Raw genomic sequence first — 19,863 nt, 5'->3', positions numbered from 1 at the left:
TGTATACTTTCAATACAGATTTTTTTTTTTTAAAAAAAATACAGACCTGAAGGAAGGGTTGCACTTACTGTTAAGAAGACGGAAGTCTATAAACGGGTAGGAGCCGCGGCGCTCGGAGAGAACCCCTGTTTGACCTCTCACCCGTGCATCTCCTGCAAAACACAAAATCCCCAGAGACGTTAGAAGGGGCAGCTGCCTTTCTCTGCTGTTTACATCTAGATCTATTTTCTATTCAAAGTGATGACGTTACAGTCCTCCAGTGGGAAAACTAAGGTCCAAAAAATCATCTCCCATGACATCCCTGGGTAATTGGGTAAAGCAGTACAGCTGATCCTCTTATCAGAACAAAGGCACAAAACCCCCCGTGTTTATTCTATTGAACAGCTTCTCGCCCAGTAAGTAGACTCTCACTGCTTCAGGAGTAGTGTGGAGGTCCGGTTTTTTCCCCAGACGAGACCAGTTGGATTCTGACTGTCATGGCATCACACACAAAGGTCTTAACCTTGGACTAGGCTCACAGTCCAACTGACCTCCAAAGCTGTGGGACTGGTCTCAAAATCATGAGTTGATGAAAAAAACTCCAAACAAAATATGAAGAATTTTTTAGCGTTGTTTTTGTTTTACTTACTGCTCTTTGAGCGTTTTGAAAAATGTCAGCCTTCTCAAACACCGAAGCTGCTTTATTTAAGCAAAACCTGATGTTCTCAGATAAGCATTACTCCAGAGCTTTAGAATGTAAATTTAAATATCATAAAGTGACAACACAATACCAAGAATTCACATTGATTAGTACCTGACTTACCATGTATCATTGATGAAACAGGCAAAACTCATTTAAGAAGAAAAACGCTCCTCGGGATGAGTAAGAGTTACAAAATCTCACTCTAAGTAGATAGGAAGCAGTGGGAAGCAGATGTCATTTTTACATCTCCATAGCTTTAAATATCTTGTACTGTAATTTAATAATTTCTTTACAGGCAAATAGCAAGACCAAAATATTAAAAAAATCTTAAATAAGATGAAGTTTGGAGATTTTAGAGGTTCATGTTAGAGTACTCTAGCTCTTCACCATACCAATTCCTCCCCTACAGACACACAGGCCATAGTGCTGAAAGCATACCCGCCGCACTTCCTCAGACAGCTCACCCTGTAGGCCTCTCACAGTTCGCAATAAAATTATGAATTATTAGTTAGTTTGAATTGTGCTTCCTCTGGGATACGAATATAGCATCTGACTAATCTAAACAAAAATAATTTAAGAATTTGGCTGCTAGTGCTAGCTTCTACTGCTTGTGTTTAAAAACAAGAAAACATCTTGCAGCATAAAAGGACCTAGTTAGACGCTGTTATTTTTTTCTATCTGATGTTCACTTAAAATGTGCTTACAATTATGTTTCAGGGAAGAAAGCCAAGCAGAACTATTAAGTTAAATATTCGAGGTGGAGAAAAACTTCCATGCCCTCTAGGGGTCCTTAGAGGTACGAAAGACACAGGAGCGTGCACTCAAATTAAGAATATTTCAAACACAGTCACTTTTGATTATAAATATAAATCTATTTTCTCTCATCCTTACTTTCGCTTTGCTTTTTTGTTTCTAGAGAGAGAACACGTGCTCCCCTGTACTCAGCTCCCGCTTGCCAACCGCTGGCTCTAAGGAACCGGCCCAAAACAACTCAAGCTGCCGTTGACCCCACTTACCCCTCCTGATAGCAGGGGCAGAAGGTGCAAACCTCTGCCTGCTCTTCAGCTGCTGCACTTCACAGGTATGATAATGGCGTGGGTACACCTTCATCAGCAGTTTAAAATCATGTCTAAGTTGTGGCAACAGTGGTATGTAAACCCATTCCCCAGCGATCCTTCTGTTAAAGGGCAGAAGGGTGGAGCAAATAACTGAAGGGCTTGTAAAACACCGAAGCAAGATTCATCAGCACCCATGAGTCAGAGCTCATAAGGCAGCAGCACCTTGACTTAAAAGCACTGCTCTCCACCACAGGTAGACCCATTAGATTGGCTGATTCGTGCAGAAAGAGTAAGAAGGGCAAGCATATGCTACACATTATATAAACCCCTAAAAATCAGACAGGCTTGAGCCTGTCACTAATACAAGCATCAGCAAATTAAGAACGGGTGTAAATTCAGAGCATGCCTTGATTGAGGCTTTTGTTTTTCTGTATGCACCAATGAATTAACAGGAAACTGCAAATAATCCCTTGCATTGACACACTGATAAACATGTCACTCATGACTAAATCAACAGATACTTTGAAAAAAAGGAGAGAAATTCAAACTCAAAAAATCTGAAAAAAAACCAAGACATACGATACTCTAAACCCAGAAAGACTGATTTTCTTTCTGGACATGAAAGAATAAATCTATCAGATCAAAAGAGGTACCATAGTACTACAGAATAACAAAATCATACACAGTTACGTATGGAAGAAATTGCCTAACTCTCATCTTAGTAGTATAACCCTGAATTTTGATGAGGAGAACACTAAAGATAGGTAGACAACTGAAACACAGAAGAAAACACAACACGGGCTTACCAAAAGTAGACCATACAAGATAACACCCGATACTGAATTACCTCAAATAAAGGTAAGAAGATAACAAAGTGCCCTGAAAGGAAACTCTTGCTTAGGAACAATTACTGCATGATCTTTAGAAGATTCATATTGGGAACGGTCTTCAAATTTTTTATTGATGATCTTGGCATAGAGTTAGGAGAGCACTAGTGAGATGTGATGATAACACAAAGCTGGGAGATACCAGGTATATACAGCTACAGCTATTTTAAATAAACTTCACTGCTACTGTCACCTTCTCTGCCCCAACCGCTCTATGGCCCAGCTACCCTCAACTTCCACTTTCATTTTACTGGTAGTCCAGCTTCCTCTCACGGTGCTGCTGATGTCTCCTACAGAACGAAAGACTAGCCTACTCAGACACGTATGTACACTATTCAGGCAAGGTAACTCCAGCAAAGAGAGGGAAAGCAAGGGAGGTATTGATGCTATTAGTCAGAACACCTGGTGTAAGTTCATCTGAAATACTGTCTCTGAGAAAGCTGAATTAAGAAGTGCAGAGAAGGACCTCTAGAAAGATGATCAGGGCACTGAGCCATTTCATAAAAGGAAAATCACCCTGGAGTAATGCCCAATGTGGGTTAGCAGCGGAGTGGGAAAATAACTGTTTAGGTGATCAGAAGAATATAATTCTGAAGGAGATGAAAACAACAGAAGCAGCTGATGGCACTGAAAGAGTACCTGAGATAGTTAAGGACTATGCGTGATGACTGATAAACTTACTACCAGTTCTATGTTCTTCAAACCAAGAAAAATGTGAATGAGTTTTATTTAACTAGCAAAACTGAGGACCTGAAGTCATGGAAAATTACTGATGATTTGGATTGGCTATTTGTGTCATTTTACCTTTTTTATAGATTATAAAAGTTTGGGCTGTCTCTAGCACCATAGGAATCTATATGCAGAATAAATCTGCATCCCCACTGACTTAGTAAAAGCCACTAAAATCCTTATATTCGAGGATTATTAACTTTACCCTCAGGGAAGGCAAGTTTCTGATGAGTCAAAGATGTTATCAAGTACCTCTACCTCATGAATCTGTTATTTCAAAATACTTCGCCAGGTGCCACTTAGTCTCTTTCTACATCGTTAGAGAAAGATTAGTTAGGAAGTGGTGGTGGGCTAAATCAACCACACCTGCCTTCCTCTATTTTTTCTTGGCTCACTTATTTGGAAAACATTTATATTCTTCCCTATTACTTTTAATTACCTCTAAGTACACTCAACAGTGATACTAAAAATAGAGACTGCACCAGATGTACACCATACCACATGATTTTTAATTTCTGAGAGACAAGGGCCGTTAATGGCAACACACCAGACTCTCTTTTTTGCTTTGACAGAGGACTTTGAGGGCGACTTTCGTAAGTCCACCAGACCTTTACATCTCTTTGCTCTCCACCTTAAAATCTAGCTAAACAATTGTTCTGACAATTTATGCAATTAGCAGTTTTAGATAAATAATCCTTTTTGGAGCGAAAGGAAGGATTCTGTGGAAACAGAGCAGGAAATTTTGACAGCTCATTGTGTTCCCAAGTGAAACAAACAGGGTGAAGGGAAACGGCAAGGGTACAGGTTCTCCTTGGCTGCATTGGGCTGAAGATGCAAGGGTGGAACATTTGCAGCCGCAAACACAAAGGGCTGCACCCGCGCCGGAGCCAAGTTGCCACGAGAGCTTCCAGTGGGGACATCTCCCAGGACGCTCTTGAATTTTACTTCGTCCTCGTTAAAACAGACAAGAAAACAAACCAAACAAACGAAAGCAACCTACATTAGGTAACAGGAGCCTGTGCGGTGCATGCTGTGACAGTTTATAGTCACGGGAAAATGGGGTATGGGGCAAGAACCACAGTACTACTGCGGCCATCGCATCAGCGTGATTTCAAGATGGGCAGAAGGGTTAAGAAAAAAAATGAGGCAGCTCTAGTTGCCTGTCACATCTGGAGGAAAGAGCCATCTGCACCGAGGAAAACAACTTCTCCAAGACTTGCCTGAAATGATGTGGGATTCAATTTCACTGAACAAGCACAACAAATTAGGAGGGAAAACAGGGCCATAGCTGAGACAAAACAACAGAGCAGCTTCACACAGCAGAAGTTAGGACAAGCCACCAAATTATTGATTTTATTTAGTACACAGTTCCGTGTGGTAAGTCAGGAATACCACAGCAAATTCACAAGAGGTTACAAGTATTTATTCTAGTCAAGCTTTTCTAGAATTTTCATCCAAATATTTCTTAAGCTGACTGTTTTAGGACACATACTGCAGTGGCTGAGTACTTTCCATGGAAAACCAAGTGGCAGTAGTAAGGCCTCTCGTGGACTCCATGGAGCCCCTGGCTCCTTCACTATTTCAGTTATGAAAAGGCTTGGGATTTCTGACATGAAGGAAGACGAGCTGTTGATGTTTTAGGCATCATTCTGGTTTTGGTGGAAAGCTTTCTAAAAGAGGGAAGGGTTGCTGTGTAAAAGTAGCAAACTCAGATGAAAAGTTAGGTTAAAAACAAGCAGCAGAATTACTGGAATTATTTTGGATTTGAAGATGTCTAATGCTTGTTCATGGTGACTTGTGCTTGTTTGGATTATTTTCATTCTGTTGTATTACTGTTATAAAGGTTACTGTAAATTCTTGTCTGCAGAAAGCATTTTAATGCAGATTTCCCCATGTGCGTAAGATCCTCAGTGAACAAGAACATTTCCTCTTTACAGAGACAGGACGACTCCCCTTTCCAGCAGAAGAAACTGGGGCAGCCACCTCACTTCATCCATTTATAAGTATTGAATTTTTAAGCATGTAAATATTCCAAAACATGAGGTTTTTGTGCTATACGATGCACGGTTCTACTATTTCTGGTAATAGTCCTAATGAGATCATAAGCAGTGACTTCATCCAATGCATTCTGCGGTTTCATTTCAGAATGCTCTGCGAAGGAAGGTTGGTAGTCCCTTTTTACAAAAAGTGGATAAAGTGATAGTGTATAAACCATCATTTGGTTTTCTGGATGTTTTTTACACAGAAAATCACTTAATTTCCCCTGCAATGGTCCTACCCCGTGAATTAATTTTTTTTTTTTTTTACCAGTCAATTACTTGAATTTCAGCTATTCAAAATTCCATCTCCAGAGCAGCAACAATTGCAGATGAAACGTCACTCATCCTCAGTTTCAAAAAACTGTATTTTGGAGTGAATGGTGGATCTTATGCTCAACATAACTAGTGGCACTGCCTGACTGTAGCTGCCAACTGTAATTTCTGCCAACTGTAATTTCTGCCCTCCTTTACTGACCACAATCCATATTACTGCTGTATCTTAATCTCTTAAAAAAGATTATCACCACTGCTTACGCCGATCAGTAAAATGCAAGAAACAGAAGCTGACAATCTCTTCATAAAATCCTCCTCAATGCTAAAACTCTCCTGCGAAGTTCGCTTTTGCACTGCGGCACAGCCTATCTGGATATACAGCCAGAGGAAGACCCTAGGATCCACAGGCATGCCTTTAACAGCTGGTCCACTCTCACAAACGACCATCTAGAGTAAAGGTAAAGGAGTGTTTTACGGACACTCTTGAAATCCTCCCTTAAACCGTATCAGATCACATCAGTAACTCTAGAGAAAAGATTTTGAACTGAAATATCTTGAGGCAAAGCTATTACAACATGCAGACTTTGGAAAAAGTGCTTGCAGACAACTGAAATCCAAGAGGATGAGAAAACTGCCACAGAGAACCAGGCAACAGCAGTCATCAGAAATTCAGATACTGAAGCAGTACCCGTATTACCCGCTTCACAGACCTATCTGTTCTTGCATGAGCAACCACAGAGCTTGCCAAACTAAGTAGCTACCTCTAACTGAAAAAATAGTCAGAGTCGATTAGGACAGACAATCCTTCATGTTCTGAAGAAGGTAGCTTTCCAAAATGTCAATGCACTGTATTGCACTGGAAATGCTTTCAATTGTTTCTGAGTTTGATAATGGGCTATGAATTATTGCCTTAAGGTCAGACGTATTTCACGTACTCGTAGGTGTAAGTCAGTGGAGAGGTGTAGGTGCCTCTGCCCAGTGACTAACACAAAGACTAAATTGCCTTTCAGAGTTGCATCTTTTTGACTTTGACTGCAGATCGAGCCTAACACACTGCTGTTCCTAAATTAAGTGCCACGGTTATGAGCACAGCATACTGGGGGAAGAATCTGAGACCTCAGCCGTGAGGATCGTATTCAGAGAGCTGAGACCACACCAAACCTCATATCTGTAAGTATGCTTTTCACTGTGATTATCCCTGTGACTGTTAGTATTTATTTTGTAATCAGTATAATAGCCGCATACACCTGCAGTTCACACCAATGTGGGCACACCCTCAAACACGTACTGTGTACGCTCCTACAGTGTAGTAGTATCCCACAGTGCAGTTAAACAAAAATCAGCACTTGTTATGCAATAGTAATTGGAGTACTGTTCTCTATAAAAAGAAATAATTAGCTCCTTGATACTACTGTGTGATAATTACTCAACTATCGGTATTTTCTAGCCAAAAATACAAAAGTTTATATAAAAGTTTACATAAAGTACTAAACCACAGGACACAAAGACAGAAAGGGAGCATAAGAACACAGGCAAATTACACAGACTGCTTATTCACATACAAACTTTTTTTCTGGAGACATGAGAAATTCAGATATAGGAGTTTGCCGGCACAAATTTTGCAAAATTCAGCCAATGGCTTTCATATGCAGAAGAAAAGATGGACAAATGTTGGTATCTAGCAGCAAAGAAGAGAGAGTTATTGAACTAAAAGCAGGAGACAGGTCTTGGAAAAAAAGAATCCAACAAGAAAGCACGGAGTCTTGTATAAACACAGCATTGTAAGTGCAGAAGACAGAAGTCATCTATCACCACCTCTATGCCTGAAAGGAACAGTTTAGACAACCACCTTAACTTTGGTAAACATTTTGCTTGAACTATATTGTAATGAGCTAGCCACCTACTATCTAGGGGGCCGAACTCACTAGTAAAAGATGAAAATGAAAGCCTGGGACAACAGGTAGTGAGGAGGAGACGTGATTCTGCTTTTTTTCGAGTGATCCATTTATAATTCCCATTCCTGCCTGCCGTTTATAGTACTCACAAGCACTAGCTTGTGACTGATGGCATCTTGAGAGTCTCACTGCTGCTGTGGTCCTGCATGGCAGCACTTTGGCTGACCTGAGGCTTATCATACCACTGCTGTATGATAACTGTAATAACGTTCTAGATATAGCTGCTCTTTCAGAGACACCTTTGCATTCGTCTATGTATTGCAACTTCAAACTGAATTCTCTCAAACATTTGCATCTCATTCTATTATATGGATTTCTGATTTCAGCATTATCAACACTTTAAATGCTTCCACTGTGAGAACACAACCGGACTCCTTGAATCTGCCAGTGAGGGTTTTGCAGTTGAAGAAGAGATTCTTTTTCTGCAGAAAGTTGAGGTAATTGTCGAGCATTTATTCAACCAAGTTTGCTTTACTGTTCTGCATTCTCATTTCTCACCTACCTATAATATTTGTTAAGTGATCTTTTTAATTAACTAGTTTTAATTAGTTGATTTTTTATTCTACAATTTCCTCAAGAACCATTGTTTGCAAGTATATGCATTTTATGGGTTGCATTGACGAGTTACCTGAGCCACAAGGCAACATTCTCATTTTCTGTTCAGGCACTATTATGTAGACAAGCTGAAATTGCTTGATACTACAATCCATGTGTATCTAACATAGCCAATGATTAAAATTTGATATATTATATCTAATTAATTTATGTAAAATAACAATTGATATAATTACACCAATATTAATAGAAAAATGCTGATAATTCCTAAGTGGAATAGAACAAATGGAGCTTGCTTTGGGAAATGTTCAATAATTTGAGATTAACATTTTTATTTCTGAGAGAGGACTCTTGGAATTAAAATGTGGGATGGGAATCATAAGCCCTGAGCTCATTTCCTGGATTCCTACGGAACAAATCGTTTCCTTTCCATGCCTCAGTTTTCCACTTCTGTGTTTTGTTTGTTCTGTGTAGACAGCAAGTTCTGTAATGCAGGGCCTCAGTGGTTCAACAGCATCTTCTTCCTGCAGTCCTGGTCATGGTTTCCACATTGTCATAAGACAAACACTAATGATCTCTGCTTTTTGTACTAGCAACATTTAAGTTAGACAACATTCAAAGAAAATAAATGCAGAGGGTTTTACTCATGCCATCAAATGAAAATTTGCTTTCAGGACACTTAAGAAAACTTCCCCCTATTTCCACAGCTTTGCCCACAAGATTTCTACACCCTCCCTTTCCAATGAAACTACAAAAGATAGGCGTTCAAAGCTGTAAGTAGTAATACAGCAATTGCCATTATAGCAACACATCGCCTGCTTCTGAAACGCTTAACATCAGGCAAAACCTAAAGTCTGTCAACAGTTTTTATGCAATGGCAGCGTTGCCTGTGGAGGAGCCGAGTAGGGAAAGTGCAAGACCTTTGAGATTTACTCCCTTTTCATTTTGTGCTAGAATTGCATGGCTGCCATTCGCCTGAGACAAGAGGAGATTCAGTCTCTGCTGATTCAGCTTGTCTCCCTGTATCTAACACTTCTGTCTAAAGATCGCACGGTGCTTGCACAACCCTTTAAGGTACACCAGTCCAGAGTCAACTTTAGAGGTAAGACAGACACAATAAAGTAAGTGAGTCTCAATCTTCTCCATTAGCCACAGGATGATCCTTCCTCATCAGTCTCTGCACGTTCTTCACCTCCTCTTTCCCGACTGCCCTCTGCCCTATACATATAGATGTATATATTCCTAACTTGGGTGCGACCCTTCTTCTTCCTCCCCTTCTCTTTGACTCACTGGTAATTCAGCCTCCCCTCTACTCACTGCCTTCTCCTGAGGCTGGAGTACCAGCGGCTTTGTACCAGCAAGCCCAGCAGTATTGGCCACTTACTCCTCCCAAAGGGGCTGCCCCAGGAGTCTTCATGGCTGGGAGAGAGCAATGAAAGGGGGAAGGAGGAGAAGGAAGCGCTGAGCATTGGCTTGGCAGCACAAGACGGTGCCTGTAATATCTTGCAGGAGAAAACTTTACTTGCCACCTGAAGCTTTAAGAGCTTTATCTACACACGAGACTGCAGGAACAAATGTTTGAGATTAATGATTTGACTTTTGTTTTTACATCATATATTGCAATAAATTTTTTTTTGTATTCAAAAGCAGTATCTATGGCCAATGGCTGGGACCGTTCTTCCTTATTGGTTTTGAATCTGGTTTAGTTTCTCTGTGGAACATACAAATACCTCCATAACTCAGTGAATTACTGAACAATAAGGCAAGAGAACTTTGTCCAAAATAAGCACAGGTAACCTTAGCATTATTTGCTTATTCAAGATGAGTATTTCCTGAGCTAGCCCACATTTTATCATGTAATATTTCTCCATCAGAAAATATTATTGCGATAAAAAAACCTTTTTCTTATAAGAATGTTCTGCTTAGAAAAAAATAAAAATTACATATGTAGATAATATAAATATTTGGAGTGGAACCTTTTTCATTTTGATGCTAGACAGAGGAATAAAGCTGCATAAAGTGGAAGCTGAGCTTGACTGTTCTACTGCTTGGAAAATGTTTTTCTCTTCCTGTTTTTTACACTGTATTTTACAAACAATTGATTGGATCTGTAAAAAAAAAAAAAAAAAAAAAAAAGATGACAAACCACCCAATCCAGACCCCCAACCTGGCTAGAATTCAGCAAATATGCTCCTCTTACACCTAAACAGATCACTGATCTGGACTGTCTTTGCTACGTACTATGCATTTAAAATTTAAAACTTTAGAAAAGAGTGGCACAAGAGAAAGTTCTGAATCAACCTCATATTACCCAAATACTAGCCTACTCTCTGTGCCCCATTCTCTGTTACGGTTCAGTTGCATTAAATATTTACTGTCTAAAGTACAATTAAATAGCAGTTTACCTTCTTTATTTGTTGCACATTCTTGAGAGGTGAGCATGAGCTGGTTCAAAGAAAAGTAATTAGCTACATATTTCTGTAATTACAAAACTGTTGATAAACAAATCTAATTAGGTGCTTGCCATTGGCAAAGACTGGTATTTCCCCAGAACCTGGTTCCGTGTTTCCCCTTGGCTGAGATGGCTAAGCACCGACTGGGACGCCAAGCAGCAGCAGAGGCAGCTGGCGCTCGGGCTTCTTCCCCAGCAGATGTGCTCGCAACCATGGCTTCGCTGAGGCCATCAAACGTGCAAGCTGCTGCCAAGTAGCCTCTGCCCGACTTGTTCTGGTGAATATGGGTTTCTATCCCAGCTCCTTATTCCAGAAACTGCAAAATCTTAATATCTGCAAGGAAGAGCGACTAGCAAGATATGCAGAGAGGGTTAAACATAGCTTACTGTAACCAGAGCCCCTTTCAATGATCCTTTGCATCACCATCTTCCTCCCTCATCCCATAATTATGTACGCCTAGTCTTGATTTCACTTTGACACTGAAGTTACGAATAGCAATGTCACATAAGGGACCTGCACCAAACACCACCTTTTGGGAGGAAAGGCCATGTGTACCTGAAGGCAGGGGAACCCTGTCTTGCCTTGGAAACAGAAAAGGATCGTGCTTGGCCCCTCGCTGAGGAGGATGGACAGAGCAGGGGAGGGAAAGTATTTTTCTCCTTCCTCCTACTCTGTACATCCTTCCACAAGAAGTGGGGAAAAAACCTGGTTTTCAAACATCGAACTACTTGCTGCTCAACCTTTGCATCAATAAGTGTTTGTTTAATAATCTTCCAAACCCACCATGAATGGACAGAAACATGAACCAACCAAACATGAACGATGTAAAAATCGTACTACTAATTAATCTGCTAACTGGCCTAACCCACAAGTCTACGTTCATGAACCTCTACCACTACCTAGAGGCCAGGTCTGCAATTTGGGCCCACCGCTGGCGTAAACCTTGCCAAAGCTTTATCTCTACTGTGTTAGTGCCAAGAAGGCTACCAGCAGCACCCCAGGCCCCGGAGAGCCAGCGAGGCAGCTTCCTGGGGACGCTGGCGGTCCAGAGCGTGCCGGCATCACACCCCTTCCAGAGGCCCCGAGACCCCGTAAGAACTTCCCATTTCATCTCTTCCAATTACTTCATCATTTAAGAAGTGTCACTAGTAAATGTATTTAATTGTGCTATCTACATTACTTTTTATTTGACATTAACCAAAACCCCTGCGTGTTTTCTCACTATGTTTTTAAATATTGAAAAACAACAAAACCAAACCAGCAACAAAAACATTATGAATACTTCAAACGATTTTACATGAGACATGCCAATTTATCTCACTGACAGTGTACGCTACCACACTGCCTTTCTCCGCAACTAGGGCTGAAAACAGAAGCTGCAGCTCTGTGTCTCTTGTGTTTTAACATGTTCTTAGGGAATTCAAATAATTGCTAAAGTCTTTCAGAAAGAGGAGGAAACTGCAATCTAAAACTTCTAATACAACAAACAAGCAGACTTTTTTTGGTGGAGGCAAAAAATGCTGGAGATGTTTTTATAAATCCCAAAGGAACAATAAACTGTACTAAAATAATTAAATTTTGTTTTGTCTCAAAATTTACCTTTAAATTACAGCTTAGCAACCCAAGAGTTCTCTCTTAGATATGCATTGAACAGATCCTTTTCTGAGCAATTCAGCTCCTCAGGCTCCTCCTCAAACAGTATTTTAAAGGAGAAAGAGCAAGACCGCTTCAGTATTTGGTTTTCACAGACCCCTGTAAATTCCTATAGAGAATAACTCTGTCAGAGACTTTTTTGGCATGTGCGTGTGAAGGCATATAAAAAGTATTTCTCGACTCATCATACTCTTGTGCAAATCATACTAAGCAGAGATTTTTTTTCTTTTTTCTTTTTTTTTTTTTTTGTTCTGGGAATTGCAAGACATAACACAGAAAAAGCAGTAAGATTATTGTCTTTTTCTTCAAAACAGAGCAGCTGGAATACACATTGAGTATATCTTAAAGTAAATCCAGAAAAAAGCTGTGTTTTTCCTAGACTCTACCTCAACAGTATATTCAGTAGCTAATGGTTACCAAAGAAAAATCAAAAGCTGTCTGAAAAATAATCTTAACTAGTTAGACTCTACTTATAAATGATATCTGATACAAAGTTCCTGCAAATTAGCTTTTGAATTTATTACAGAAAAGCAATTCAGAAACTCTGCTAGAAAACTCACTAGAACCTTCTCTCCTCAAATATTTGGCTGGGTCTCACCGAACCAGTGAAACACCGAAACACTTGAAAATTTTGAAAAAGTTAAATTTTAATTTGGTTCTACACTGAACAGAAAGTCCACGAAGATTTGTAAGAATCAGCTCATCATTATCACATTAGTGAAGAATGTCATAAAATTCTGTCTATAGTTGTAAAACTGATTAATGTTTTGGACGAGGCTCTAATACCAGATGTATATTACTGGGAAAAACGCTGTACTCTGTTAGTTCCCACACAAGTATAGCAAGGTAATGTACACTGTATTCATGAGTATTCAAACACAGATCCTATGTCAACTACATGGACAAAAACATTGATTAAAATTCTACCAGCTGACAGAAGCGTGCCGAGAATCCTAATGAACAACGTATATTCCAGTTCACTTTAAAGTAAGCTTCTTGTTTTATTCCTTCCCGAAACCTAATGGCCGAGTAATTCTCTCTCCAGAATGCAACAGGACCCATCGCAGCATGAAGGGATTGTTATAGAGAAAAATAAATCACTTCTTCCAGCACCACTTTATTTGTGTGGCAAGTATAACTGCAGCTGTGAGCTCATACTTCAGGTTTGTTGTTTCACTATAAGATGTTCCTATCCTCTCTCTTTTTATGAAATAAAGCTCAGCAAATGTTTTTTTCCTAGATCTAGGAAGAACAGCTTTTCCTAGATCTCGGGTATCAAGTACTGGTGCATTCAGCCCTTGTGTTGGCTCCTGCAGTTGCTCTGAGATCTGCTGGCCCATCTCCAGGTGTCTCAGCAGCCTGGGGCGCAGATGGCTGCTGGGCAGAGAGATCTCACGTGCGCAAGGGCCAGTGGAAGTCGCTACAAGTGGTTACTCCCCACAAGGGAGCTGAACAGCCCATCCTGCTTTTTCACCTGAAAAGACAAATCTCATTTACTTGAACTGACTTTCCATTTGTATATAAAAGGAGAAAAGATTTCAACTCTATGGAAACTGGAATGGGGTTCTGGAGGTGATCCAGTCGCTTTCCCATTGCTTGATCTTGTCTGTGACCTCATTTTCCTATCTCAGTAACTGACATCATCACTGGAAAAGTAAATGTGTTGGTCTGGGGTGGCGCTGGGAGTAACAAGAAGAAAGGTTGACCTGAGCCTTCCACAGAAGGAGCAGCCCAGCCAGTGGTCCCCCAGGCCCCTGAGACAGAGGCAGCAGTCACTGTTCCTGAATCTTTCTTTTTCAGAAACTGAGCAGCTGCATCTGCTTTCAGATGCTGCAGTCTGCAGATGCTGCAGGAACCACTGGGGTCAGTAAAAGAACAAAAGTTGTTGAAGGGGTGGGGAGATGGAAAACAACCTCAGGCGAACAGGGTCCTATCATAATTATAAAGACACACTATTCTATTTGCATATTACTGAGGAGTCTTGACATTTCAGATCAGAAACTGAGTTAGAAATTACAACTTGAAAAAATCACATCTATTCAAGATCCAGCAGCCACAGAACTCCATCTCCTGAAAACAAGCAGTGACACCCTGCATTCCTAGGGCAGTCATGTCAGGCTGCATGGACAATTCACCAGAGACCAATCCCCTTCTCAAAAAAAAAGATCCAAAATTCTCTTATTACCAATTTTTTTCCCAGTCAGATAAAAAATCTGGAGTGGAACAGACAGAAATTGCAAGAAATTGAGGTTAATATTTGCTATGTATGTACTTGCTGTATATGTAACTGTTAGTAAGAAGTAAGCCTTGTATCCACCCTCAACATACTAACACATACAAAGGAAAAATACGATATTATACACTAATATCATATTTGAATTCAGAAGATTCTGGCTACAGAGTGTTTGTCCTTCAGATATGGATCCCCCCCCTTTTTTTAATCGGTCTAATCTGATGAGATACATGATGGAGAAACTGAACTATGTTTTAGCAAATCGCAGGTTTTGGTAGGGTAGGAAATTATTGCATTGAGCAATACCTTGTCTAGCAGTTGTAAAAGGTAGGATATCGCATTTTCTTTCTCTATAAAACGAGCTTCTCAGAGAAAAGCATAGGTAGCTAAACCAGTACAGAGGTTGTTATTTGAGTTTCTTCCACAATTACAAGGTACTAGAAAAAGAAGCAACTTTGCCAACAACCTCTGTAGCACTACTTACCATCATCAGAAAATGTTCATGATTATGAAGAGAAATAGTATCCATAGAGTACCAATGTTTTCTTTACACTACATTTAGGAGAGGGTTGAGGGACCAGGTGGAGACCAATGGCAACTATTCTACATCTTCCCCCACTGTTTAGTTCAAACTTCTTTCCTTGATTTTTTTCTCCAAGATTTTACATGCTAAGTCTTATAATATTTTCTGTTGAAATCAAATAGATTTTAGCTCTTATGAAATCCTATGTCATCCAATCAATAGTGGAGCACATAGTGTTATGAGAACTTTTCTATAAATATTAGCATTACATGCAGCAAAAATAAACATACTGAAAAACCCCTCCTACACCACAGGGTATATTCCAAGTAATCTGCAGAAGATTTCATATCCTACTCCTTGCAAGGCAATATATTCCCTGACCAAAACAGGCTTACATGTTTGATAAATTCTGAGAAGAAATTCTTTAACAATCTTAATTCTCTTAACACGAGTAATAAATAGGATAGGTGGTAGAAATATATTCATTTTACTGAAAGCTATTCTGCACATCCGAGAAAGCGTCATCTCTACCCAGTCTTCAAAGCCTTTTATTATTTTATACAGCGTAATAAACTTTCAATAAGACCTTGTGTTTTTCTGTCACATTAGTATGCATTCTTACCCTACTTAATGAATTTGAGGGTTTTCTCCCCTCCCAGTGTAATTTTTTCAAAATAGCAGGCACTTAACATTTCAGATTTATCATAATTCATTTTATACCCAAAGATTGCCAACGATATGTGTTTGCTATTCTATTGCTTTTAAGAGGAAAAGTGGGTTTGTATAAACAGCCCTACATCATCTGCCTGGCAAGCTATCTGCTCCATCTGTGAGCAGCCCTTTAGTTAGGAAGTTCCTGCCTAATTGCTGCAGACAGATGTTCTCCTGCTGTAGCTGTAGACACCACAGAGGCTCCTGCCATGTTAATTAACCAGGTTAAAGATGTTCCTTTCCCTAATTCAAAAGCCTAACAACTCTTATACACAGCAGAAACGCAAGTTCTTACCTCCAAAGCCATGTTTTCCTGAACGCAGTGTTTCCCCTCTAGCTACTCAGTGGCATTTTCTTTGTCAGGAGACCCCCAGATAACTTACCTGTTATTATTCTGCATTGTATAGCTCATAGTAGAGCTTTTCTATTATTATCTGAAATTTGTCCCCCAACCATGAATCCATACTGCTCTGGGTATACACACCTAACATGTTACTAGTCTGTCAATACGGGAGGAGCGAGAACCAGTCAATTCGCATGAATGAAATATGTATAGATAACAAGCAGTCTCCTCTTTTCTTTAATGGTATTACCAATACCTTTGCTTTCTTCCAGGAGGAAGGAGTTTCTTCTTAAGAGCATTGATCAAACAAGCCTTGTAATAAGTTTGCTAACTCTTCTGTATGCTACTTTGTGTAGCTATCAGTCATCTCGATCGATCAAGGGCTGGAATTGTAACCTGCCTACTGCCTTTCCCCCCAACACGGACTGTTCAGGAAATACTTCTCCCAATACTTGGGGGAGAGGGGACTGCACACAGCAGCGGTTCTCATGTCCTCAGATATCTCCTTCAACCGCTCTATAAATGCACGCCTTATAATGGCACAATAATACATCTGTCTGTCTTTGCTTCATATAAAAAGGGGCTTTTCATCCCTGTAACAGTTACTGAAATATTTTTTATTGACTGATCTTTGCCACCACAATTTACTAAGCCTCTACTCTTTTATTCTCTTTGTCCTCAGGACATAAATCCACTCCTCTCATAAACATAAACATGGCCAATGCTTTTATAAACCTGTTGAATATCACCAACAATAGTAGGAAGTTCATTGATGAAAACTGCCTTTATTTCTCTGATGCAAAAAGGAATCATCACCCAGGTTACTTTTTCAGTCTCTTTAATAAGGCCTGATCTTCTTTTACCTCTCCTTTATGTTTTTGCCTTAAAATGAAGGCCCAGTCAGCTCCCACCTTTGTTAACCATTCAGTCGTACATCCCACCCACCTGATCCTTTCCTCTTCTTTTTTTTCCTTCTTTCCCTAAAGTGTGGAAATTCAGCCTAGCTTGGTGACAGAGATGTTTAACCTCTCCTCATTCAAGCAGTGGTCTCCTTTTCAGATGGTTTTGGGCAACTACTCTGAGAGACCAGCATCGTACTATACTTGCCAGAGACTACTTTTCACTAAAGTAGCCTGGGACAGTACCTGAAATATTCTTATGTCCTCCCACACAAGTTGGAAGATCCTAGCTCTCTCCTGAATTTTCTTGAATTCAAGAAGAGTTTGCTCACTGAGGCTGTGCAGTCTTCATCCTCAGAGGTTCCTAAGACCTGGCTGGGTAACGTCCTGAGCAACTGGGTCTGAGCTCACAGCTGAGCCTGCTTGGAGCAGTAGGGCGGACTGGAGACCTGCAAAAGGCCCTTCCACCTGTGTGGTTCTGGGATTTTAACTCGATGTTGTGACTCTGGGCTTGTTTGAGAGTGAAGGATGGCAGAGCTGCAGGCAGCTCTGTGCAATTCTTTACCGCTGCAGCTGTTCCTGCTTCTGGAAAGGAAAAAGTGTCTTGCGTCAAACATTTAACAGGATCTTCCTTCCCCACTTTGGAAGATTTTTAAGTTATTACTTTCTTTAACGAATCTGTATATCTACCGTATTCTCTGAGAGTTCTGCTCCCAACGTTTATCCACATTCTCCAGGCCACTGACCCCACCAATTATTCTTTCTACATCACATTTAATCCCACCAAATCTCATTTCCGCTGAAGATTTTGAGAGAGTTCATTTCTGAGATTAACCTATCGAGACTATCATCTCTGGCAGCAATGTCAATTTATTTTTCATCTTTGCTTTGGGCAGGAAGCAAAACAACATTTTGAACCCTACAAACCTTGCCTGCTGTAAGTTCATGTTCTCCTCTCTGAATTTCTTTCGGGGAAGCTGCTTTTCAAACTGTCCCCTCCTCCGGTCGTCATCCCACGCGCACAGGCAGCAGAGGCAGGTCAGCAGGTTGCAGAGAGCCCAGGCGCAGACAGACCGAGCACCGTCTGGTCCAGTGGAGGTCAGGGTCCAGGCAGCCATTTGCGACCTGTTGTAGATTTTGTCCGCATCGAGAAATTCAACACACCTCTTCTCCTGCCCTACCATTCATTTTTGTGTTTGTTGATGCTTCCTTGGATGTTCTGGGTTCAGACAGTACCGAAAAATGACACTTTAATATTGATCCAGCTGCATCAGGAATGGAATAGGCCAGAAATCCTGTGCTTAAGTGTTAACCTCTGTACACAGCCGTTGAACGGTTAGGCTGCCAAATTCCTGACAAGAATATGGTTGTTATTAAAACCCTATCTTCTCATCTACAAGGCCTTACTTGAAGTTCTGTAATTGCTAGTTTTGGGGACACATTTCACACCACAATTTAGCCTCATGTTCTCTCAGCCAATGAACGTTTTTTTTGGCCCTGTGAGGCGTTAGGCCTTCAACAAAGTGCAGGTGGGTGGGTGGTGGTGGTGTTCCAAGGCTCAGCCCCTCTCGCTCTCTACTTGTTCAGATTTTATTTATGTTTTGATTTTGTAGTAGCTTTCCCACAGCCTCTTGCACGCACTCATTGAACTGCTGAGGCACATTCAAAATGTTGCTATATAGGATGCATATATCTTGTTTCCCACCTAGAGGTGTCTAAAGAGCAACTAGTCACCAGTGGGACAAAGTCCTGAGCAACAGTTTCCCTAACCAACACAACTACTTAAATCCACTACATATGTTTGCAGAAATAATTTGAATCTTGTGAGAAAAGTTCCTTCTCCTACTCCCTCATCTCAGTTGCATGACACTGAATCAATACTTTGTAACTGGAGCTATTCAGCTAGGCAGATTTATGCCAGTAATTTACAAGATTTTGAAAAATAAAACATTCTCAGGTTCCACTTGGGCATTTGGCATCCTTCAGACAACATGCCATCACAAGACATTACACATGCTTTGATGTGTGAAGTCTCCCATGCATTAAGTGATTTTTAGAATGCAATTGCTTCAGAGCACATGATCTTTTTTTTTATCTCCCACAGTTAAAAATACATGCTTTAAAACCCTAAAATAGATTAATACGTGTGATGTATCCGATAGCAAGACCAGTAAAGATGAGCGCACTAGTCTCATCATAGGCTAGAAGTCAAAGACAATTCAAGGTAATAGCTGGAGAGAACGATCTGAACTAACGTGTTTTACTCAGCTTGGCCAAGTCATCTCTTCTCTGTATTATCAGAAAGTTCCTGCCCCTGAACTGCCTCCAATGTTTTACTGCTGCAAATACTTGTGTGTCAGCCATGATGAAAACCGACTCGTCTGAAAATAAAGCAAAAGCAGTCCGGTACAAATTTGGTCCTCTCAGCCACATCAGTTTCCCAATTACCACTTGGCATCAGCACAGCGATGAGAACCGGTGAAGTGAACATGGCCACTAGAAACACTTACAGTGCAATTCTGCCCAGGAGTAAAACGCAAGTACTCTGTCCTCGTATTTTTTTAAACCACAGGATAGATTGCACACATTAATTATTCTAACGACAAACTATTAATGCACGGCAATGATCCAGGACTTCTCTAAAGGCTACATTGGCAAAGCAACAAGGGGCAAAGTTGGCCATCAATTAAATCAGACTGGTGTAGCATTTGAGCAGCCAGGTGCCTGAACAACCCCCCCAATGGGAAGAAAAGGAGAGCACAAAGAAAAATGAAATATAAATATATAGACACATTTTAAAGATTTTTAAGATGTGATATCTCCCACAGCAGTGAATTGATGAGCTAGTCAAAATGATTTCAGTGTAAATC

At 40.4% G+C, this 19,863-nt stretch overlaps 1 protein-coding gene across 2 annotated transcripts in view; it reads right to left on the bottom strand.

The window, feature by feature from the left end:
* The window catches only part of PDE7B (phosphodiesterase 7B), a 174,034-nt gene that overhangs the window by 37,666 nt on the left and 116,505 nt on the right, over nt 1-19,863 (bottom strand). For both annotated transcript variants that reach the window (XM_075145875.1, XM_075145876.1), the window contains one exon: nt 69-152. In XM_075145875.1, coding sequence (XP_075001976.1) covers nt 69-152 — 84 coding nt within the window. The remainder of the gene's footprint in view (nt 1-68; nt 153-19,863) is intronic.

The sequence above is a fragment of the Calonectris borealis genome, chromosome 3 (assembly GCF_964195595.1).
Source record: "Calonectris borealis chromosome 3, bCalBor7.hap1.2, whole genome shotgun sequence".
Classification (NCBI taxonomy): Eukaryota; Metazoa; Chordata; class Aves; order Procellariiformes; family Procellariidae; genus Calonectris; species Calonectris borealis.
This window is presented reverse-complemented; position numbering and strand designations above follow the sequence as displayed.